Source organism: Bos grunniens, chromosome 16 (genome assembly GCF_055505025.1).
Source record: "Bos grunniens cultivar Pamir isolate PY7600 chromosome 16, Bosgru_T2T1.0, whole genome shotgun sequence".
NCBI classification, from domain to species: domain Eukaryota; kingdom Metazoa; phylum Chordata; class Mammalia; order Artiodactyla; family Bovidae; genus Bos; species Bos grunniens.
This window is the reverse complement of record NC_141180.1, coordinates 50,599,303-50,623,867: the sequence shown is the minus strand read 5'-3', so window position 1 is coordinate 50,623,867 and position 24,565 is coordinate 50,599,303. Positions and strand designations below refer to the sequence as shown.

Here is a 24,565-nt window from a genome sequence, read left to right as displayed (position 1 = left end):
GTTTGAGCATTCTTTGGCATTTCCTTTCTTTGGGATTGGAATGCAAACTGACCTTTTCCAGTCCTGTGGCCACTGCTGAGTTTTCCAAATTTGCTGGTATATTAAAAGCACTTTCACAGCATCATCTTTTAGGATTTGAAGTAGCTCAACTGGAATTCCATCACCTCCACTAGCTTTGTTTAGTGATGCTTCCTAAGGCCCACTTGACATCACATTCCAGGATGTCTGGCTCTAGGTTGGTGATCACACCATCAGGATTATCTGGGTCGTGAAGATCTTTTTTGTGTAGTTCTTCTGTGTATTCTTGCCACCTCTTTTTAATATCTTCTGCTTCTGTTAGGTCCTTACCATTTCTGTCCTTTATTGAGCCGTTCTTTGCATGAAATGTCCCCTTGGTATCTCTAATTTTCTTAAAGAGATCTCTAGTGTTTCCCATTCTATTGTTTTCCTCTATTTCTTTGCATTGATCATTGAAGAAGGTTTTCTTATCTCCTTGCTATTCTTTGGAACTCTGCATTCAAATATGTATATCTTTCCTTTTCTCCTTTGCCCTTCATTTCTCTTCTATTCACAGCTATTTGTAAGGCCTTCTCAGACAGCCATTTTGCCTTTTTGCATTTCTTTTCCTTGGGGATGGTCTTGATCCCTGCCTCCTGAACAATGTCACGAAATTCCATCCATAGTTCTTCAGGCACTCTGTCTATCAGATCTAATTCTTTGAATCTATTTGTCACTTGCACTGTATAATCGTAATCTAAGAATTTAGGACTGTCTTTATAAATAGTGTATCTTTAGAAGTTCACATACTCTTTTGATGTGCTGTGTTCCACTAAAATATTTGAATGGTAACTGTTTGATGAAGATGTTATTGGCAGTATTTTGACTCAGTTCAGTTGCCAGTCATGTCTGACTCTTTGCGACCCCATGGACCTCAGCATGCCAGTCTTTCCTGTCCATCACCAACTCCCAGGGGCTATTCAGTACTCAGACTCATTGAGTCAGTAATGCCATCCATCCATCTCATCCTCTGTCATCCCCTTCTCTTACCTTCAATCTTTCCCAGCTTCAGGGTCTTTTCAAATGAGTCAGTTCTTCACATCAGGTGCCCAAAGTATTGGAGCTTCAACTTCAGCCTCAGTCTTTCCAGTGAATATAGTGTTTTCATTGACTAGTCCTAAAATGATGAGGTGGTCTCAAATAGACATTTTTATTGTTTTGTGGGGAGTATTATATAGCACAGACTTTAGAGTGAAATCAGCTAGATTTGAATCTTGCTAGCTCAGCTAGTTGATAACCCGTTAAGCCAAAAGTATTAGTTAAAGATGAAAGAGGGGATTGGGGTGGGGTTTGGCCTAGGCTCAGAGAATTAGAAGGAACTGGTAGTCTGATGCCAAAGGAATAAACTAAAAGTATACAAAAAAGCAGACCCAACAACTTACTAAAAGGTAATAAGCCAAGACTGTAAGTAATTGCTAAACATTTAGTAAATATATATGTTCATAACTGTATTATTTACAGGCACTTTAGAAGATGCAGAAGCAAAGGATGGCTTAGTTGTGGAGGGTGTGCTTTCAGAATTAAATCACTTAAGCCCCATTCAAGGAGTTGAAGCTTGTCTTTGTGTACCATCAGTCCGGGAAGAGTAAGTTTATAGAGAAAATTTCAAATATTGATAATGTTTAATGAAGCTGTGAAACAGTAGTAAATATTGGTATTTGTTCCATGCATAGATTAACTCTTATTTAGATCTTTCTTTGTCTCTGTCATTTCCATTTTGGTACTGTATCTGTTATGTAGGAAATTCATTTGTACAACTCAGTGTTATTTAGTAGTTATTATGAAACGATACCAAATGTTTCCTAAACATACAGAGACATGATAAATTGAGGCAGAACTCTTTAGAATCACCAAAGAATATTATTTTCGTTGAAAAACAAAAGTTTCACTTACGGCCACACATTCTTCCATGCTCTCCTGCTTTCAGTGGTCTCAGAGTAATCTGGTATGTATCCTATAGCACCAAGGCAGATCATAAGGGAGATGGTTCAGAGACAGTATTGATCCTTGCCATTTGGTTGCTACAAGACTCAAGTTAAAAGTTATTGTTTTTCAGTGACAGCTTGAACTATTATGCTGCCAGTTCTTCAGTTTCATTTAGCACTTAACACATTCAGCCAGTATACTAGGTGATGTAGGACAGTGCTACTTAAAGTGTGGACTAATAAAGTTGATGCTAGTTACTGAAGACTTTATGGTCTGCAGCAAGATAGCAGCTTCTATTAAAATACTTATCAATAGCCTTTTTGGAAGTTAGGTGAACTAACCATTGAGGTAGTTGATTGACCTTCTGGCATAAACTCCTTATCTCATTGCAAGACTGGACGCATTGTGTATCAGCACTTTGGAGTAATGCAATTGTAGAGAATATAATAAAAAATTGCAGCTTCAATTATCAAGAAGTTGTAAGGGTATAATTTACTAAGATTAACCCACATAAAACATGACAATTTAAGATACTGTAAATGCTTCACTGTAAGTTCTGAGAGTGATTTCACAGACCATCCATAAAACAGTATTATAATCATCACCTCTCATACATTTAACTCAGTCATATTCTTCACTTCTGAGAGAGAAATCGTGGAAACTGCAACTTTGCCAGTCCTTCATGGAAAAGGAGGGAGAAAATAGTACGAAAGGATTATCAAGATTGTTATTTAATTCTAAGGTTTTAAAATTTTTAATGAAAATTAGTATAAATTATAATGGGTTCAGTGGATTACAGCAACAACAAATCAAAAAGCAGTCACTTGATCAGAAATTTGGCATTCATCAGTGTCAATCTAGGCGAATATTCAACATCTTGGCAAGCTAGTTCCTTTTTAAATGTAAACTTATTTTGTTGTTGGTTCTTGGTTATCCTTACTGTAAACATTGTGATTAAGATAAGTCTTACAAATATACCTATAAATAAATGTGTACATATTCCAAATGCATACTTTTTCTTGAACTTTATAATTTATTTGTCCCATTTTAAAAGTCAGCATGCTTTAGTTGGCTTCAGGGGAAGGCCACCTCAGAATACAAAGGGACCACTGTCAACTCTTCCTAGAACTTTCGTCAAGTAGATTAGTAGAGGTTACATTGGTCTCCCATTCTGAGTCATTTATCATACTTTTTCCAGTTGGCCTTAAAATATTGAATCTACTGAGTATATAGGGGAAATGTCCATACTATTTGACGGGTTTATTTGAAAAATGTTGCCACTGATAATTAAAAATTGACATCCATGTAATTTATACTGACCAGCATTTTAAAATCATTTTATTTGTAGTTTAAGGTTATGCCATTATTTTCAACAAAGTAAAATATTAGAAAATAAGAAAAACAAATACAACATTACTTGTTTCTAAATTCACTTGTAAATTATATAGTTGTATTATTCAGAATGTACTTGCATTGTATATTCTCTGAACATTGGTTTTAAAAGTAGGAGTTGGGGTAGGATTAAAGCAGGTCAGAACAGATGGGATCTTCTTAGACACTGAAGTATATGTTTCTCTCCCTGAAGGGAACTCCTCAGCCTGAAGTCCACAGTACCTGTTTTAGACGAAGGACTGGTCTCTGTTGAAGCCTATACCTCTGCAGTTACAGCAGGTAACAATAAATGTATGTATTGTTTTGACTTCAGAATCATTTCACTTCAGTGTTTTGTCTAAAGAGTGTTCTATTCTTAGAGCAAAAGAATCTGGATCACAGTCCAGACTGTTATATGTTACGCCTCTCCAGTTGTTTCCCTAGCTAAAAATAGAATTCTGAGGAAGCGTGTCAGCTATCAGAGCAGTTGGTTGCTTGTAAAACACTCTGTAGTTCTAACAGTAGAAGTCTTAGAATGGTTTTTGTGGACGTATTTAAAGAGGAAAAAAGTAAATTACCGGTCCCCACCCAAGGCTGTATACCTGGTTTTTGACCTTCTGGGTTTCAGGTATCTACACAGGGTTACTTCCATATATATTCTGTGTTTGTGATAACTTACAGCCGAGATTGGCTTATTGTTATTAGAAAATAATCACAAACATCTGAATTTGCTCCAGGGAAGATAAACAGATATGTGGAGTTAATTTGACATTTTTTTCCCCAGTGAATTTTCTTTCTTCTTCCTTGCCTTTTTTTTTTTTTTTTTGAGTGTCTTCTCAGTTAGACACTGGCTGTTCAGAAATGAGTTTGTTTTGCTATTTCATTTCTGCAGTGAATATTACTGTGTATACATCTTCACATGTTCTGTGTCAGTATTTCTTTCACATAGATTCCCAAACATGGCCTTGCTAGGTCAACAGGTGTACACAGGTTTTTAATTTTTTATTGTTTATATTTTATCTTTTTGAAAAGCAAATGCGTATTGTCTAAACTGAGTGAGTGGATACTGATGAAGGAGGAGTACTGTATAGACCCTCGTAGGCTTTTCCTCTTCGAAGCTGTTAGAAACGTTTTGACACTCTTGACAGTTGTTCAAGGAAACGTTAAGTGCAGTGCAGCCTTTCCTCTTCTGTGTGCTTCCCCAGTTGTGTATATATCTTTTTTTAATTAGTTTAAAACATGGAAGATTAACTCTCATTTTTTTTTCAGCCATGCCCGAAGTCCCTGGTGATAGTGGAAGATCTGGGCCTGTTACCTCTGAAAGCCCTGTAGTCTCTGAACATAGGCTTGACCAGGAAGTAGAGTTGAACTTAAAAGAAGATCATGAAATAGAAGTTGATGTACTAAAAGCAAGTGTTGACTTACCAGAAGAAAAGACTCCAATTTCTGATGATCCTCCTGATACTCAAGAAATTCATGTAAAAAAAATTATTTTTTATTTCCTTGTCAGTCTCTCAGTGTTGGTTTAGTTAGGTTTCAGACCATAGCTCTAATGTAATGTATTCATGCATTTCACTACTATGTAGAAATCCCTTTATAAAAATCTGTGTTTGAAAAGGTATATAAAATACATTGTGGAATTATAGAGATCATCCTTTAAGAAATTGGTTTCATGAAAACCAAAAGACTGTGTTAAAGAAGTCACAGTTTTAATAATTTTCACTCAGTATCCAGTTCAAATGGAAGGTCTTTTGGCCATAAGAAAACATATTAGCTACTCTTGAAACATGCATGACATCACAGCTATCCAGAGCATATATCTGAAAATAGTTGAGTACAGTTAAATAGAATTCTTTACCATCTCCCCTCCCTTCATACTTTTGGGAAAATGATATTCTGCTGCCTGGGGTTTAAATTCTTATATACTCCAGAAAGGTGGGATTTTTTTTGCTATTTAATATGACTTACGTGTCCTAAAAATCCCACCAAATCTATTATCAACAAGTAAGTTTTGCATGATAAGTGAATTTAAGGTGAAGAAAAATAATCTCTTCTAGTTATTTATGATTGTATAGTAGTTGGGAAGTTTAACTCATAAAAATGTCTTGGTTATCCATATTGAATTTCATGAGTATTCTCACTGTGAATTAGATGGATAAAGTCCCTTTTCCTTCAGCCAGGAAGCTAATAAAATTTGTGGGCATAGTGTAAATGGGAATCCTCATTTCTGGGTATTTCCAGTCTTTCAGTGAATGTGTGGGTAGTGGGAAAATGTCATTGTTTAGGTGGGTGGTAATGTTCTACCTTCTTGGTCAGGAGATCTCTCTGTTACTTTCTGCCTCCTCCTTTTTCTCCCCTTCCCTTACCAAAAGGTAAATGCAAGGACCATTCCTTCTTCCACCAAACCCTTGCAAGAGAGGTACTGAACTTGAAAGCCTTAGGAATTTCATGGTTTATGCAGCCCCAGCAAAGGGAAGAGGATTGAGTCTAGCCCAAGGGAGCTTATGTAGGTGAACTCTTCTTCAACCTTACGGGGATCATGCTATTTAGGAAAAGTGTGGTTAGGTGATTTGGGGATTATCATTAGAACATAGTTTGGGGGTTGTTGCTTTTTCTCCAGTTCATTTTTTTTTTCCTTGGGTGAGAATAGAATAAATCCTTAATTATTGCAACTGTTAGCATCATAATAATTTTTAACATTTTTGTTAAGACTGTCTTTTTTAGCCAGGGAAATGTAGACTTCTACTTTAATTCCATTCAGGGTTTCGATCTTTTTCTATCTAGTTATTTTGACTGAGTGAGAAAGTCTGATTGCTTAAATGGCTATTTTAATAAAGTAAACCTATAAGTATATGCCATTTTGATGTAGTTTATGTTTAACAATTCATACACCAAGGGTGAGATGGTCTTTAAAAAAATTTATGCTATAGGTTAAAATATATACGTTAATAGTCTCTTATCTTTAATTCATTTTAGGTAATTGAACATGAAAAGCTTGAAGGTCAAGATTCAGGACAAGAGGCTAGGAATCTTTCATTTAATGAGTTGTATCCCTCAGGAACTCTTAAGCTTCAATACAATTTTGATACCATTGAGCAACAGTTTTGTGACTTACCTGATAATAAAGACTCTGCTGAGTGTGACATTGCTGAGGTGGATGGAGAACATTTTGTGGCACAGAGCAACTTTACCTTGATTTTGGAAGGTGAAGAAGGAGAAGTAGAGACAGATGATTCTGCAGCATCTGATGTGTTAGCTAAAGCAGCTAATGCAGCCACTGAGGAAAAACATGTATGCAGTGAGGAAAGTGAGAATCACAGGCATGTTGCAGATTTGCCATCTGTCATAATGAGTGATCAGAAGTCCCAGAGGGTAGAGACATTACCATATGTGCCTGAACCAATTAAAGTAGCAATTGCAGAAAATTTATTAGATGTAATTAAAGACACAAGAAGTAAAGAAATTACTTCAGATACAATGGAACAGTCCATTCAAGAAAACATACCTTTAATAAGCCAAAAGGTAAAGTGTTCCACCAAGTTAGCCAACTTTACAACTAAGACTGTTCAGGAAACAAGTACAGAGACTATAAATGTCGGCGAGGTTAATGACATGATTTCCTCCAGAACTCGCAAGAGAGGACGTGTCCAAAACCTGAATGTCAAATCAGCACAACAGGAAGAGCCAGCCGCTGTTGCTACTCCTGAGATGCTGGGGCTTTCAGTTACAAAGAAAACTAGGAAAACAAAAGAAATTGCAGGGGCTCTGGAAAGTGCCAGTTCTGATGACAAGGGAGTATCTCATAACCAGCAAATACCTCAAAATGCTGTTACTCCTAGGAGAGGAAGGAGAAAAAAAGATGTTAATCAAGACACATTAGAAAATGCTAATTCTGTGGAACAAGAATTACAAGTTACTCCAGGTAGGGAATTAAGAAGGTTAAAATCATCTCAGCTGTTGGAAGCAGCAACTGAAGAAAGTTCTTTTAGAAAAGAAGTTAAGCTTTCATCTGCTACAAAAAGGACTCCTAGAAGAACTAAATCTGTAGAAAATCGGGAAAGTGTTGAAGTTATAAATGATCTGAAGGTCAGCAAAGTAGCAGGTCCTAGCAGAAGTACCAGAAAATTGAGAAGTACTCATTTGGAAGCTTCTGAAAGTGTAGGATATAAACAAGAGGGGGAGTCCGCTGAACAACAGCTGCCTATTCAACGTGGTAAAAGGGTTAAAAAGAAAGAAGTTAGTGCGTTGGATGTTACAGAAGATTCCAAACTTGATTCCTCCCAGTTGACTATTCAAGCAGATTTTGGTACACCTGCTACACCTAGGAAACGTGGTAGACCAAGAAAAATCAATCCATCTGAAGATGTAGAATCTAAGGCTGTTACAGAAGCAGGAAGTCTCAAGAAGAGAGAAGGTCTCAGCATCCAAAGGAGATCCACAAGAAACACCCCAGCTAAAAGTGAAAATACTGATGTTGGGAAACCAACTTTAGAAGAGTCAGTTTTCATGCCAAATGAGGAAGTTGCTGCAGTGATGAGCTCTAAGAAGAAGCTTACAAAAAGGACTGAAAACCAAAGCCAGAAACGTTCATTACGTTCAATACCAGAAAAGTGCATAGATGAAGAAACGGCACACACAGAGCCAGATGCCCAAGAAGAAAGATTGCTTGCTACAGTTGCTTTGACTAAATCTTCCCGTAGCACACGGACTAGATCTACCAAGGCCATCTTGTTGCCGGACCTTTCTGAACCAAAAAATGAGTCTCTTTTATTTTCTCCTCCTGTGTCAAAGATTCCAAGGAAAGAGAAAGGTACTTTTTTTTTTTTTTTTGAAGAATAATTTCCATCTCATTTAAAGTCTTCAGCTTAAACTGTTAAGGCACTGTTGGATCATATCTCCTAAAAATGATTTATAGGGAATTCCCCTCCTGAAAAAAACTTTTTTAATCTTTTAATAGTAAAATATTAATATCTTAATTTTAAAGTTTATTTTTAGATTCAAGAATTTTCTGCTTCATTGTGACTTTTTAAATCTTATAATTAACTTGACATAGGTTTAATTTTTTTTTAGAATAGGATCATTTCTTTTCATTCTGTCCTTATATCATAAGTGACTTGATTTTGGTTTTTCCCCAGATAGAACCTTCATTTTTGTCTCATATTCCAGATGATGTCCACAACTTCAAATTGTTTTGAAGGGAAGTAGCAGTAGAATTATCTTGATTATGATACAGAAATTATTTAAATCCATATTTCTTGTTGTCCATGAACTGGCAAGGCTACGTGCCCAACCTCCCTCACTGATGATACAAGCTTTTAATTGTATTGTTTGATAGGTATAGTTCATACCATCTCAACAGGAGTGAAGTCTCTCACTCTTTATGTATAGTGTGTCTGTTAGTCGCTCAGGCATGTCTTAGGCCTTGCCATCCCTTGGACTGTAGCCCGCCAAGCTCCTCTGTCCATGGAATCTCCAGGCAAGAATACTAGAGTGGGTTGCCATGTCCTCCTTCAGGGGATCTTCCCAACCCAGGGATTGAACCCCAGGTCTCCTGTCTTGCAGGCAGATTCTTTACTGTCTGAGCCACCAGGGAAGCCCATGTATAAAGCAGAGATATACATAAAGTACATAAACAGATATACAGTTTATTTGCACTTTTAAGATTTCTTGGGCAGAATTCAGTGAGGGAGACAGTTAAGAAAAAAGATCTAAAAAGGTGCTGATAAAGCAGATTAGGGACGTGTAAGTAAAGTGGGTGACTGTTGTGCTGAACTCTTGCATGTATTTTTTAATGCATTGGTGAACATCCTGTATAGTTGCCTCCTGACTTGAGGAAGGCCAAGAGAAAGATGAGTCATTTAAAAATCCACAAACTAAAATTTTCTGTCTTTAGCATTCGCTGTGCAAAAACCTCTTGAAATATATTGTATTTGTGTAAGTTGTTATATTACATAAGAGCCTAGAAAAGGATGCTTTGCTATAGATTTGATCATTTGTTCTAAAAATGAATCTGTAGTTATTAGGCATTCCTTTTCCCCATCCCGTCCGCCATTTTTGAGTACATTTTTATTTTTATTTTGGTTTATTCATGCTGTTAGGAAAGTGTGGTTATGCCTGTCTTTCCGTGGAGGAAAGTGAAATGACCAAATATGTGAGATTTTAGCTAACTTTATTAAGCTACTATGTGAGATAAAAGTTAACATGAAAAAGAGCAATGAATGGTAGAAGAATGTCATTAACAACTCATACTTTTTTCATGACTATCATAGCCAAACACCTCAATAATTCTGATTTTTGTTATCTTTACATTCTTCATCCATATACATTTAACTGTAACTTTTTTCTATAATAAAAATAATAGATGCCTGCCACAGAAAATTAGAAATTAAAAATATTTAATTTAGCCATCTAGAGGACCAGTAACCACTGTTTACATCTGCTTATATATCCTTCTAGCTGGATATATAGTTTTTTTATAAAACCCAATGCACAATAGTTTGTATGTATACATATTATTCCTCCCACCTCCTACTTATTTCATGAGCATTTTTCAGATACTGGAAAATATCCTCAAAACCCTGAGTGTTCATGGTTTTGTGTTTTGTTTTTTACATATTGATAATGTGTAAAAGTTAATGTGTGTAGCATTTCAACTCACTTACGTGCCACAGATAGCTCAAACATTCTCCTGGTAGGTGTTTGAATCATTTTCAGATTTTCTAGTATTAAAAATAAGTACCTTCTAAGATGAGTTAGAGGTAAGAAGTTTGGGACTTACATCTCTCATTTCTGCCTCTTAACTAGCTTTCTGAATCTTGTTTTCTCATCTTTATAGTGAAGGTAATAATGCCTACTCTGTAGGGTTCTTGTGTGTATTCACTACTTTAGCAAAGCAATTGCTGCCAAGGTCCGTTTGCTCTCTTACTTTGCCCTTAGATTATAGGTTCTACACTCTTAGAGTTCCTTCTTGTCCCTTGTGCCTACTAACTTTTTTAGGGAGGGATAGGAGCTCCAGTGTTCTTTCCTGGAGGATCCCAGGGACAGGGGAGCCTGGTGGGCTGCCATCTGTGGGGTCGCACAGAGTCAGACACGACTGAAGCGACTTAGCAGCAGCAGCAACAGGAGATACAGAGAAGAGTGGATACACAAATATTATATGATTAGAAAGCTGGAGGCCATCCTCTATTTAATTGAAACATGTCAAACACGTATCTTAGAAGCACTAGCTAAAAAGAATGTACAGTTTGACATTTCAGTAGATTTTCTGTAATTCCATTATTCAGCAGCAGATATTTAAGAAGGGTTTGCTTATATGCCTGAGTGTATACTAGGGTATACATTTATCAGTTCATTTGATTCTCAGTATAACCCAGTGTAGTTTAGGTACCATTATTCTTTTTTTCCACAGTGAAGAAAGTGAAGTTCAGTGAAACTGAGCACCCATGACACCCAGATAATGAGTAAATAGTGGTGTCTTGGAGCCTATTCCCGCTGGCTGATGAGAGCCAATTGCTAAATACTCAGGAATTTTTTTTGAGCCAACCATGGAACATTTATAGCACCGAAATAGGCAAATGCTGTAAGTCAGAGCTGTGTTTTTGTTGTTGTTGTTGTTTTCTTTCCCAGAAAGCTGTTTACCAGTACATTACTATAGGACTGAATCTATAGGACTTTTGAACTTCCTAGCCCTTAATTCTCACCATCAGAACTTTTCCCCAGGAAGCTTACAGAAGTGGGCAAGAAACTGACATACAAAGAAATATAATCAACTCTTGTCTGGCTGTTAGAAGCATATGGAAGGAATGTGGAGCTAAACATTTTTGCATGTGATAATACATTTTTGTTCCTTTGGGTGCAGAGGGAAACTCAGTGAGGAATATGAGTTTGTCTTTGAAAAGCCAAAGAGGCTGTTGCTCCAGATAGCCTGGAAGGAGAAAAATAGAATGTATCCTTTTTATAGAATATAGGTTTGTTTGTCTGTTTTTTTACCTACAAAAGAGGAGAATTACTACCAGTGCTATTTATGCCACTTGTCAGCTGGGAGCAGAGAGGACTTTTATTTCTGACCTCACTCCTCTTTTTTCTTTTATTAAGAATCACATGCTTTAAGAGCAGAATTTGGCATTTCATAGAACTCTTGATTGTCCCAGTAGATGAAATAATATTGAACTCTATAATTTGGAAATTTTCTTTCGGAGATTGGTAAATTACATTCTTTATATTCTTTAATAATATAACATACAAGCATCTATAAAGCACTTACCATATACTAACATTATTCTAATCTTTAATCTTCACAGTAATGTTAAAGCACTATTATGAATATTATAGCAACTGAGGCACAGAGAGGTGTAGGTGACTTGGTTTTGGTACCACAGCTTATAAATCCAGAAGCTAGGATTGAACTTCTGGCAGACTGGTTCAGCTGTACCCTGCCACTTCCATAATTGCATTGCTAATCACCATTAATATGAATGGTGATTCATTCAAGAATGTGATAAATATTTTTAATGACATATTTTCAACTAATTCTTAAACTGTTTCTGTTTTTCTGTGGAATATCTTCCTATCAATCTTTTTCTATATTATTACTTTCTCTGCTTGCTTTTTTCCTTTTATGCTGTGGACTTATGTTCCTCTTGCCTGGAACAACTGGCTCAGAATGAGCTGAAAGGAAAGAGAGTTTGAGTTCTACTTTGTTAAGAAAATCGCTTTTTAAAATAAAACCCTTTGCAGCTGGAGAAGTAGGAATTAAGGAACGAAGTAACACCATGGAAATATTTGCAGATTAGGTTCCTTACTATCATAATAAAGTGAATATCACAGCAAAGCATATCACGCAAATTTTTTTGGTTTCCCAGTGCATATAAAAATCATGTTTACACAATACTACAGTCCTGTGTGATAGTATTAAAAATAGCTCATTGGAAAAATAATGCTGATCATCATCTGAGTTTTAAGTGAGTCTAATCTTTTTGCAACAATCAGAGATCACTGATTACCATAGCAAATATAGTTAATAGTGGAAAAGTTTGAAATATTGAGAGAATTACCACAATGTGCCAGACAGACATGAAGTTAGCAAGTGCTGTTGGAAAAATGGCACCAATAGTATACTTGCCACAAACCTTCTTCACCTTATTTCAAACCTTCAAATATGCTGTACCTCACCTCTTTTATTGTGCCTTGCTTTATTTCCCTTAATCGTGCTTCACAGGTGTTACCTTTTTTTGTAAGTTGAATTTATATGTGTGTGTGTGTATATATATATATAAAATGCACATACATATATATGGTGTTTTGTTTTTTGTTTTTGCCTTTCTTTAGCTAAAAAAATAGAGGCTCCTGCACAGCTGCAAGAATTAGTTTCAGACTTACCTTCTCAATTTGTCTCCTCACCTCCTGCTTTAAGGACCAGGCGGAAAAACCCATTGAATACATCCAAACATACAGATGGACTGGTAAGAAATACATGATTTTATTTGTATGCATGCTTTTATTTTTTAAGCAGTGCTTCCTAGGTGAACTTCTTCAAAAACAGCAGGTGTTTATACTCCAAGACCAAAATTATCTTTTGGGGATCCTAGCTTTAAGATAGATTGGTATATTACTCTTGGTGTATTATTGGCAGCTGAAGTTGAAATCGCCTATGGGAAAGGTTTTAAAACTGTACTGTCCCATAAGCATTACTTGAATGTATTTATTTAAAATGCAGGTCCCAGACCCCCTGGAGTGTCATCCACAGACCGCACTTGGAGAGAGTGTGTCACAGTTGACTAGTTGCATGTAACTCTACATTTAAAATAGTTTATGGATTAAGTATGAGCATGAGACCTTTATATTTACCAATCTTAATTCATGAGCATTTCTTGAATTATCTGCTATGAGCCATTACTATGCAGTGACAAAGATGCAAAAATAATTCAGGCAGATTCCTTGTTTTTCAGGAGTTCAGTTTAATTGAGGAGGCAAAAATACAAATAATTATTTCACAGCATGATAATCATTTATACTCAGATAACGCTGCAGACAGAAGGTAAAGGAGACAGGCACTGCTGGAAGAGAGGACAGCAGATGCAAAAGCACAGAGGCCTGCAGTGCATGAGGACGGGGGTGGGGCTGTTTACAAGCCAGCAGATAACCATGTGCATGTTTTAAGTAATTCCATTGAAGATGAGTTCTAGGGAGGAAAAAATATTTGATGGTGGTCTAATCCGTATGCAGCAGTCAGAGCCTGGATTTGGACAGAGGCAGTGGAACACCGCAGTGGACAATGGAAAGACTCCAGAATAAGACTGATAAGATTTGGAGATGAATTGAACGTGTGGGGATGAGGGGTAATGAGCTGTCCTAGATGACCAAGGTTTCTACCAAAAAAATACAGAGTCCATTTGATCATTTATTGAGGTTAAATTCATTTAGCACTGTCTGACTATAGTCCTTGACTCAGGATAGAACTTTTCCAGTTTAAATTTTGAATATTTAATTAGCTAATGTTGATCTTTCAAAAATTTTAACCCATAGGAAGATGATGGTCAAACAACTGAAACTGTGGGAAAGCAACAAGTGAAAAGAATCAGGACTGCAAAAACAAAACAAGCAAGCAAGTAAGACTTTTTCTAGGCTGTAATTTTTATTTTCAGTTTTGTTTCATAAAATTATATTGGTGAAGACTCTACTTAAAAGAGAGAAATGAAGCTCATCAGAAAAAGGTCATTCTTTGGGGCATTTACATGCACTCAGTTCAGTTCAGTCGCTCAGTCGTGTCCAACTCTTTGTGACCCCATGAATGGCAGCACCCCAGGCCTCCCTGTCCATCACCAACTCTCGGAGTTCACTCAAACTCACATCCATCGAGTCGGTGATACCATCCAGCCATCTCATCCTCTGTCGTCCCCTTCTCCTCCTGCCCCCAATCCCTCCCAGCATCAGAGTCTTTTCCAATGAGTCAACTCTTCGCATGTGGTGGCCAAAGGACTGGAGTTTCAGCTTTAGCATCATTCCTTCCAAAGAAATCCCAGGGCTGATGTCCTTCAGAATGGACTGGTTGGATCTCCTTGCAGTCCAAGGGACTCTCAAGAGTCTTCTCCAACACCACAGTTCAAAAGCATCAATTCTTCAGCGCTCAGCCTTCTTCACAGTCCAACTCTCACATCCATACATGACCACAGGAAAAACCATAGCCTTGACTAGATGGACCTTTGTTGGCAAAGGAATGTCTCTGCTTTTGAATATGCTATCTAGGTCGGTCATAACTTTCCTTCCAAGGAGTAAGCGTCTTTTAATTTCATGGCTGCAATTACCATCTAGATTTAAATGCAGAAGGTTACTTTCTTATATAGCATGAAAGTCAGTTCAGTTGCTCAGTCATGTCTGACTATTTGCAACCCCATGGACTCCAGCACACCAGGCCTCCCTGTCCATCATCAACTCCCGGAGTTTACCCAAACTCACGTCCATTGAGTCGGCGATGCCATCCAGCCATCTTATCCTCTGTTGTCCCCTTCTCCTCCCGCCTTCAATCTTTCCCAACATCAGGGTCTTTTCAGATAAATCAGTCTTTGCATCAGGTGGCCAAAGTATTGGAGCTTCAGTTCCAGCATCAGTCCTTCCAGTGAATATTCAGGACTGATGTTTAGGATGGACTAGTTGGATCTCCTTGCAGTCCAAGGGACTCTCAAAAATCTTCTCTAACACCGCAGTTCAAAAGCATCAGTTCTTCAGTGCTCAGCTTTCTTTATAGTCCAGCTCTCACATCCATACATGACTACTGGAAAAACCACAGTTTTGATTAGATAGACCTTTGTCAGTACAAGTAATGTCTCTACTTTTTAATATGCGTTTTAACATAGCATGAAAACCCCTTCTTTAAAAAGGATGAGTGAAGGGCTTCCCTGGTGACTCAGATGGTAAAACATCCACCTGCAGTGCGGGAGACCTGGGTTCGATTCCTGGGTTGGGAAGATCCCTTGGAGGAGGGTATGCAACCCACTCCAGTATTCTTGCCTGGAGAATCCCCATGGACAGAGGAGCTGTCCGTGGGGTTACAAAGAGTTGGACACGACTGCGTGACTAAGCTCAGTAGGGTGGGGGTAGTTGAATACTCAACAAAGCTTTGTTTTTTCACAATGAATTTGGGGAGGGGAGTGCAATGTTTCACCTTTTCTTTAGTGAAGAGGGATAAAACTATCAATAAAAGTCATTAAAAACATAGAAGTCCTGTGATTATGTCACTATTAGCAATTAAAACTTCATCCATCACAAAATTACTCCCATTTTGGATATATTTTGCTTGGATATGGTTGAATTTCATAAAAGTACAAAGTAATTCATTTTATCTTACTTTAAAAACTGATTTAATGAGAGCTTTTGACTATAATTAATAACACTACATATAAATTGGCTTTGTGTATATGTGGAAACTACTTCATATTTTGGAATACAGACATAGTTTCTAATTGCTAGTATTTGAGAATTCCCATTTCTCATATATTTTATGGCCCTGCTGGGCTCTCCTTATGGCCCCTCCTTGTAAACCAGTAGTATTTATTAATGCATATGAAATATTTAAACAAAAATGCAAACAGTAATTATTTTGAGGATCCCAAACATAGATGATAATCTCTATCATGTGAATCTTTAAGTGCTTCAACTTAGTTTATTTGACTAAAGTTTTATTTTACTTCTCCTTTATAAAATGAAAGCACTAGAAAAAGGTAATACCTAAGATTTCTTCATATATTGGGAAGTGGACTACATTTTATACTGTGTAACATGTTTATTTTTACTTGAGTTGTATCTTTATTTCAGAAACACAGAAAAAGAAAGTTGGTCACCTCCCCCGGTAGAAATTAAGCTGATTTCTCCCTTGGCAAGCCCAGTTGATGGAGTCAAGAGCAAACCAAGAAAGACTGCAGAAGTAACGGGAAAAACTGTTGGAAGGAGCAGGAAGAAGTTGTCTTCTTTTCCAAAGCAAGTTCTACGCAGAAAAATGCTGTAATTTTTTCAAGTTTTTTAATGTACACCTATTTGTAAAGTCATCAGAATTGTGTGGATTATTAAAAATCATTAATTTGGAAGAAAATAATTTATATAAATTATTGTAAATTTTTGTAAACAATGTCTTCAATAAGTAAAGTAACTCCATATGGAGTGTGATTCTTTTAGTCCAGGCAGTTTTTTCTATTTTATAATAAGACTTCATACATTTATATAATATGTAAATATGGCTTATTGGAATGTTAAATAAAGTATACTTTACAGTAGTCTGTGTCTGTTAGATTTTTGAGATGGGATTTCTGTTTTAATAATGATTTTATATGCTAGTAGATATTGGTTCCGTTTTCTTTGTCTATAGTTAAAAGTATTAGACCAGTTTGAAGATGACTGAACTGTTTTGTTTTTTTTTTAAGTTGCTATTTTATAATTTATGCACTTTGCTTCTGTGATTAAGACTTCTAATCTTAAATTGAGGAAGGCTGTTACTATGTTGAAATTGAATTATGGGCATGTAATTCTGCCACTTTTTTTGTAGTTTAACATATTTTGTGTATTCTACCTCAAATTAGTAATTTTCCAAGTAATGCATTGATTAAATATAATGTTGGCATTTCTTGTTCAGCAAGTTTAAAGGCTATTATCTTTAAAGTCTCTTAATTATTCAGAGACTAATTATCCAGGTTAGACTGACCGGTTCACTGCTCACTAGCAACTTCTTAAAGGGGTTTGAGTAGTAAGAAAGGAAATGTGTTTTTTTTTTTTAAAAGGCTGTTTTGTGGCTATTCAGTGCACTTTGTATGTGCCTAATATTAATAGAATGAAAAGTCTGAACAAATTTTATAAACGTTCTCGCTGTGAAGGAGCTTGCTACTGAGTCACAGAAATCCCTTAACATTCATTCAGGTTTTAAAATGACAAATTCTCATAGGACCTCAGGCACAGAGTATTGAGGATGGGTAAAGGGTGTGAGTAGATGTGGAAAAAGGAAAAGAAAAACCACTCTGTTTTCTGCAATGTGACTGTGCAATTAAGTGGTGATACTTGATGTGGGCTATACAATTCATCAATAAATAAGTATTGTAAAATTATAACAGGTAATTGATAGTGTGTAATGAATGGACCATTAATAATTGATTGTCTAGAAACAGCCTGCTTTTGTTGGCTAAGCTTTCAGTGTTTCAGTGTGAAGCATAAGCGGTGTACCTTCTACATTATTTTTCTACCAAATAACAGTACAAATAATGGGAAAATGATGAAAATGCCTATGCCAAGTACTGAGAGTGTGAAAGTAGCAGTACGAGTGCGGCCTTTTAGTCAGGTTAGTGTTAAATGTTACATTGCCTTGTTGAAAGTTTGACTATGACTTTCATTTTATTAATTTTTTAAATAATAATTATCAAACTTGTATTGAAGCTGCTTGTCCTTTACCGAATATTAAATTTATTTAAATGAACTTGTTAAATGAGTAATTTAAAGATCTAAATTAAACATAATTCAGAAAACAATTTCATTCTTTTGCACAAGTAGCACAATAAAAAAAAAATTGACAAGAAAAATGTTTTGTCAATAATTTTTTAAAGCAATGCAGTTTGGTGAATATAGACATGTGCTATGTGTTTTTACGCCCCCCCCCAAAAAAAAACAGATCATAAGCAAACAAATTTCCAGTTCTGAATGAACTCTTATGTATTTTATATGCTTTTATGTATAATTGTATTTGTATAACTTTTTATGAAAATACCAGTCATTAAACTGTTGCTACAACATTTAGGAAAAAATATGAGTTATACTTATTCTGGGACCTTTAGCAATTGTCTGTCTTTGATTATCAACGGAGTAGTTGAATTTTAAGATAATTGTGAACAGTTGATCCATTCAGCGGACTTTTGCTTATTTGTTGAAGATCAAACACTGAACTAGAAACTGAGGATACAAAGGAAAGTCGTCGTTCTCAACAGCGTATAGTCTTATGTATGTTAATGGTTTATAGCAATATGTACCATGGTAAGGTGAATCATCTTGGTACCCAGAGAAAGATTGGGTGCAGTTCATTCTGCTTGCACAGAACTTGAAGACTTCCTGGAGCTAGAAGAATTTGAAATGGCCATAAAGGAGATAAATAAGATTTGGATAAGAGTATGCTGAAACAACATGCAAAGGCTTATTTGATAATAATTAATTCTGAATGGGATACAATGTAGTGATGACCTCATATTACATCTACTTTCCCCCTTGTGTAGTTTGCTGCTTTTACTCTCGTCCGTTAATAGAAAATATTGCTTTGCACATACTCAGTTGATACCAATTCTGTCCTGTCCCTTAACATTCCTCTATATTACAGAAAATACTTCAGGAATCAGGCAGACATATGATTAGATAACTTTATAACTAGACACAAGTGTGGTTATGTCTCACTGTAGTGTAGCCCCTAATTAAGGTTTCTAAAGTGGCATAGTTTCTCAGGGAACAGATTCAAAACATGTCATAGAGTTAATGTGTGATTAAATTAAATGACCACACTGAGGGACAGTTAACTAGGATATAGAAATGGGCAGTAAAACAATTACATAGTTAGGGCCCCTTTGATTCATATCTACCACCAAAGTTGATTATCTTAGACTGGAATAGTAGGAAGAAAGAAAATGAATTCAGGAAATGGTTTGAGGGTAGCTCTAGATCACATCCGGACAACTATTAAACCGCTTTGGTGACCTAGACCCTGCCTAGTTTTCTAACTTCATATCCAGTGTTGCTTTCGCTGTGGGATCAGAAATCCAACTTTATGAGACTTCCTTTGTTGTAAGACAATGTCTGTCTTTGGGGGTCCGGGGGCATACTGGGTCTTTGTTGCGCTGCGTGGGTTCTTCGTTTCTGTGCTTTTTGTTGCAGTGTGGGCTTTCTCTAATTGCAGCAAGTTGGGGCTACTCTAGGTGCAGCGTGTGGACTTCGCGTTGCAGTGGTGTCTTGTTGCAGAGCATGGCTCTGGAGCTGCGGGCTTCAGTAGTTGCGACTTAGCCCGCTTTAGAGCACTGTCTCAGTGGTTTTAGCACACAAGCTTAGTTGCTGGCAGAATGTGAGATCTTCCAGGATGGGTCAAGGATGAAACCCATGTTCCCGGGGGTGGATTCTTAACCACTGACTACCAAGGAAGTCCCGACTGTCAGGAGCCTTTGAAGTCAGATGAACATGAGTTCAAAACCTGACTATCCCTTACCTACTGTGTGGCTTTGAGCAAGGTTTTAAGCTCTGAGCCTTGATTTCCTTGAGTCTAAAATAGAGATGTTGATACCTCACAGGATTGCCGTTAGAAACACTAGTTTGAAGTAATCTGTAAATTACTGAGCACAATGTTCGACACGTAAGTACTTTTAATATTAGCTGCTATAGTTATTTTCACCATCGTGTTAGTCACTCAGTATCTGACTCCTTGCAACCCCATAGACTATGGCCTACCAGAGTCCTCTCTCTGTCCATGGGATTTTCCAGGTAAGAATACAGGAGTGGGTTACCATTCCTTTCTCCAGGGTATCTTCCCAACCAGATTGAACACAGGTCTTCCACATCGCAGGCAGGTTCTTTACCATCTAGGCCACCTTTTAAATGGTTTTATTGAGATAATTTACATAGTACACATTTAGCTCACTTATGGTGTATGATTCAGTGACTTGTAATGTATTCACAGATGCAACCATCACCACGATCAGATTTATAACGTTTTTAATCACCTCATTTCCCTAGTCCTAAACAAGCATTAAACTAATCTCTGTTTCTGCATAGTTCCCTGTTGTGTACAATTCATATCAATAGAATTATATAGTCTTTTGTGACTGGCTTCTTTCGGCATAGTGTTTTCAAGATTTATCTATGTCGTATCATATGATATGACATACTTTTATGTTGTGTCATCTATGTTGTATCAAAAGTTCATTTCTTTATGGCTGGATACTAATCCATTGTATGGATATACCACATTGTGTTCATCCACTCCTCAGTGAATGTCAGGGTGGTTTCCACCTGTTCGCTGTTAGCTATTATGAATCATGTTGCTATAAATATTTGTTTACAGATTTTTGTGTGGACACAAGTTTTCATTTCTTTTGGTTATATACCTAGGCATGGAATTGCTGAGTCATTCAGTAACTCTGTTATCTTTCAAGAAATTGTCAAGACTTTTCCAAGCAGCTGCACCTACTTGGAAATTTTTATATTCCTACTAGCATTGTATGAAGGTTCCAGTTTCTCCAGTCCAGGCCAACATTTACATTATAGCCATTCTAGTTGGTGTGAAGTGGTATATCATGTTTTTTTGATTTGCATTTTCCTGATAACTAATGATGTCATGGGTCTTTTCATGTACTATTACCCATTAGTGTGTCTTCCTTGGGGAAATGTCCATTCTGATCCTTTGTTCATTTTTAAATTGGACTATTTATCTTTTTATATTGAGCTGTTCTTTACATATTCTAGTTACAATTTCTTATTAGATATACAACTTGCAAATTTTCTCCCATTCAAAGGGTTACCTTTTTATCCTTTGAAGCACAAACATTTTTAATTTCGATGAAGTCCATTTTTTAAAATTGTGCTTTTGGTGTTTTATCTCTCTTTGCCCACTCCAATGTCATGAAGATTTATGTTTTCTGTTTTAGTTTTAGCTCTTATATTTAGGTCTTTGGTCCTTTTTGAGTTGCTTTTTATATATCATGTGAAGTAATGATCCAAGTTCATTCTTCCGTGTGTGACCATCAAGTTTTCCCAGTGCCATTCCTTGTAAAGGCCATTCTTCATTTTGGCAGCCTTGTTGAAAATCATTTGATCATAGACGTTTGGATTTGTATCTGGACTCTCCACTTTATTACATTAATCTGTATGTCTGTCTGTATGCCAGTGCCACACTCTCTTGATCACTGTTGGTTGTACTAAATTGTGAGATTGGTGTGAATCCTACTTTTTTCGTTTTGAAGATTGAAGATTTTGGCTATTCTGGATGCCTGTCAGGTCCATATGAATTTTACAATCAGCTTGTTAATTTCTACAAAGAAAGGGGGCTTTTGATAGAGTTGAATTGAATGTTCATCTGTTTGGGTATTTTTCTCCTAATAATAGGCTTCCCTGGTGGCTCAGAGGGTAAAGAATCTGCCTGCAATAATGCCAATTCCTTCGATCCATGAAATGGGATGTTTTTCTAAATTTTAGATCTTAGTTTCTTCCAATAACGTTTTGAGGTATTCAGGGTATGTTTTGTACTTCTTTTGTTAACCTTATTCTTAAGTATTTTATTCTTTGTGGTAGTACTAGAAATGAAATTTTCCTAATTTCATTTTCAAATTGTTTAAAGTGTATAAAAAGTCTATTGTATATTGATTTTACATCCTGCAACCTTACTGAACTCATTTACTAGTTGTAATAGTTTCTAGTGGATTCCTCAGGATTTTCTAAGATCATATCATCTGCAAATAGCTATCATTTTACTTCTTCCTTTCCTATCTGGATGCTTTTGTTTCCTGTTCTTGCTTAATTTCCCTGGCTAGACCCTCCCATGCAATGTTGAATAGAAACGTCACGAGTAGAAATCCTTGTCTTCTTCCTGATCTTAGAGAGTAATAGTCAGCCTTGGCTGTTGAAGTTTTTCGTAGATGCCCCTTACGAGATTGAGGAAGTCCCATTCTGTGGCTGATGTGTTTTGAGTGTGTTTATCATGAAAGGGTGTTGAATTTTGTCATATTCATTTTCTACATATTGAGATGATATGTGATTTTTTTTTATTCTATTGATACATATTACATTGATCATTATTTTAAAGTGTACCCAAGATTTGTTTTAATCAGATATAATAAGGTGACAGATTCAGTGATCACTGCCTTATAATTTTCAAGAGAAAGGAGCATTCTACGTAGCCATACAGGGAAATATCAAAGTTGGTCAGAAGGCTGGAGGAAAGGATGCCTGGCCCACACCCTTATTGTGGTTTCCACAGGAAGGGATGGGCAACGCACAGTAGGCAAGTTTGAGCAATTTTTGGATTGGATAGTTAGTATAGTTTCCTTGGACTCTAGACTTCAGTTGGCCAGGTGCAGCCTAGTTGTCAGGTACCTGGTTTTGGGGTAATGTGAGTTGGGAGAAACACTGGCTTGGGGTGTGAATTAGATAAAGGGATTAGATAAAGGCTTGGGATGTGGCCTTCAGATTGGTTGATATGCACGAAAGGTTAAGTTGTTTGCTGTTTCTGAATTCATGGATGTCAAAGGCCATAAAATTGAAACAATAGAAATGTTTTCAGATGTTAAACCCAAGCTTGCATCCCTAGGATAAATCTCATTTGGTTATGATATATAATTCTGTTTATATGTTGCAGGATTCACGGTAGTAATGATTTGTTGAGGATTCTTGCAGTATCTTATCAGAGATACTGGTTTGTAGCTTTATTTTCTTGAGATATCTTTGTCTCTACTTAGTATCAGGGTAATACTGGCTTCATAAAAATAAGTTAGGGAGTATTCCCTTTTCTATGTTTTGGAAGAGTTTATGAAGAATTGGTATTAATTCTGTAAATCTTTGTAGAATCAAGCAGTCTAGCCATTTGTTCATGAGTAGTTTTGTTTTTACTACAGTCTCTTCGTTTGTTACGGGTCTATTCAAATTGTCTATTCTTGAGTATTTCGTACTTGGTGTCTAAGAATTTGTCCATTTCATCTAAATTATCTAATGTAATAAATTGTTTATATTATTCCTTTATAATCTTTCCTTTATTTCTTTAATCTGGTTTCCTTCAGTGCGGTGAATATATTTATGGTTTTTACTTTTCTGGTAACTCCTGCATCTGATTACTCTCAGTTTCTGTTGCCAGCTTCCCTTCCAGTTTATGGATCTTACTTGCCTATTTCTTTGCGGTCACAGTTTTTTATTGGACGGACTGGACATTTTAGATAATGCATTGTAGCAAATCTGAGTGCTGCTCTTCCCAGTCTTCTTTAGCTTGTTATTGTTATTTGCTTGTTTATTTGTTGTTTTGCTGAAAGATTTGTGTTCTGCTGAAGGACTTTCAGGTTCAGAGAATTCACTGGCAAAATAACCACTTTGTCTTTAAGAAGGCAAGAATTAAGGAAGTTTCTTATATTAATAGTAAGTTACAGTATGAGGACAAGCAATATAGCAAGAGATAAATATATGTACATCACCAGATTGGGGAAGCACTACATCCAGATTCAAGCCACAGCCCCAGTTGGAAGATCCACAAGCAGTATAGCAGAAAATACATATCCATATACATCACCTAATTGGGGGAACACCTACATCCAGAGTTAAGGAACACTGGGAAGTCCCTGGTTCAGCAATCTGGAGTCCCCAATTTGAAGGTACATTCCATGGGTGAGACTTGAGAGTGCCATCCAAAGGAGTCCTGCTTTTATCACCAAGCTTCAGGCTGGCTGGTAGTCATCAGCTTACATGCAAAGATGCAGCTTCGGCTATTGTGTTAAATGTTTGTATTTCTAGTTGTCAGTCTCAGAATGTTCAGTGATCCCTGGGAACTGGCCAGATTCCCCAGGCCCAGGAAGTTTTGTGACTCTTTACCGTCCATGTTATTTATTCCCTTAACTGTTGGTTCTCAAGACCTACTTTCAGCGTTCCTGCCAGTCAGCAGTTTGGCATGTAATTCCTTTCAGGGTCTCTGATCAGTCAAAGACCTATTGCTGCTTCTGAAGCCTGGACAAGACTACTTGTATGAACTTCCCCAACATTTGTTTAGTGATTGGCTGGATTATTTTAGTGAAGTCTTATTTCCTACCTGGTCACTGTGGGATGGTAACAGTTTTGGTAGGGCCCCCTTTCTCTCGACCACACCAAAGTGTGAAGTCCACTGATTGCCGACTGATTGCTCTATTTTCAACAATGACCAGGGGCATAAATTGCTCTACGAACTATTTCAATCAAATTCTGGTTCCTTTTAAAAAAGGATTAGTTTCTGAGATCAGTGATTGATATTTTTTCTGAGTCCGGGTGGGTTCCTCCCCAGCAAACCAGACCAAAAAAAGTGAGTCAGTTGTGTCCAACTCTTTGCGATCCCATGTAGCTCGCCAGGCTCCTCTGTCCATAGAATTTCCCTAGTCAAGAATACTGGAGTGGGTTGCCATTTCCTTCTCCAGGGTATCTTTCTACCCAGGGATTGAACTGGGGTCTCCTGCATTGCAGGCCAATTCTCTACCATCTGAGC

At 36.8% G+C, this 24,565-nt stretch overlaps 2 protein-coding genes across 9 annotated transcripts in view; both read left to right on the top strand.

The window, feature by feature from the left end:
• Positions 1 to 16,619, top strand: part of AHCTF1 (AT-hook containing transcription factor 1) — a 93,414-nt gene extending 76,795 nt beyond the window's left edge. For 4 of the 8 annotated variants that reach the window (XM_086345000.1, XM_086345003.1, XM_086345002.1 and 1 more), the window contains exons 30-36: positions 1,519 to 1,642; positions 3,569 to 3,666; positions 4,624 to 4,832; positions 6,331 to 8,164; positions 12,682 to 12,815; positions 13,879 to 13,961; positions 16,165 to 16,619. In XM_086345000.1, coding sequence (XP_086201126.1) covers positions 1,519 to 1,642; positions 3,569 to 3,666; positions 4,624 to 4,832; positions 6,331 to 8,164; positions 12,682 to 12,815; positions 13,879 to 13,961; positions 16,165 to 16,354 — 2,672 coding nt within the window. In that variant the 3' untranslated portion in view covers positions 16,355 to 16,619. Of the gene's footprint in view, positions 1 to 1,518; positions 1,643 to 3,568; positions 3,667 to 4,623; positions 4,833 to 5,726; positions 5,861 to 6,330; positions 8,165 to 12,681; positions 12,816 to 13,878; positions 13,962 to 16,164 lie in introns of those variants that run through there. The other 4 variants (XM_086345004.1, XM_086345006.1, XR_015143531.1 and 1 more) reach the window with 3 other exon arrangements.
• Positions 16,620 to 17,602: 983 nt separating this feature from the next.
• Positions 17,603 to 24,565, top strand: part of LOC147356802 (kinesin-like protein KIF28P) — a 78,612-nt gene continuing 71,649 nt past the window's right edge. The window contains exon 1 of the mRNA XM_086342931.1: positions 17,603 to 17,671. Coding sequence (XP_086199057.1) covers positions 17,603 to 17,671 — 69 coding nt within the window. The remainder of the gene's footprint in view (positions 17,672 to 24,565) is intronic.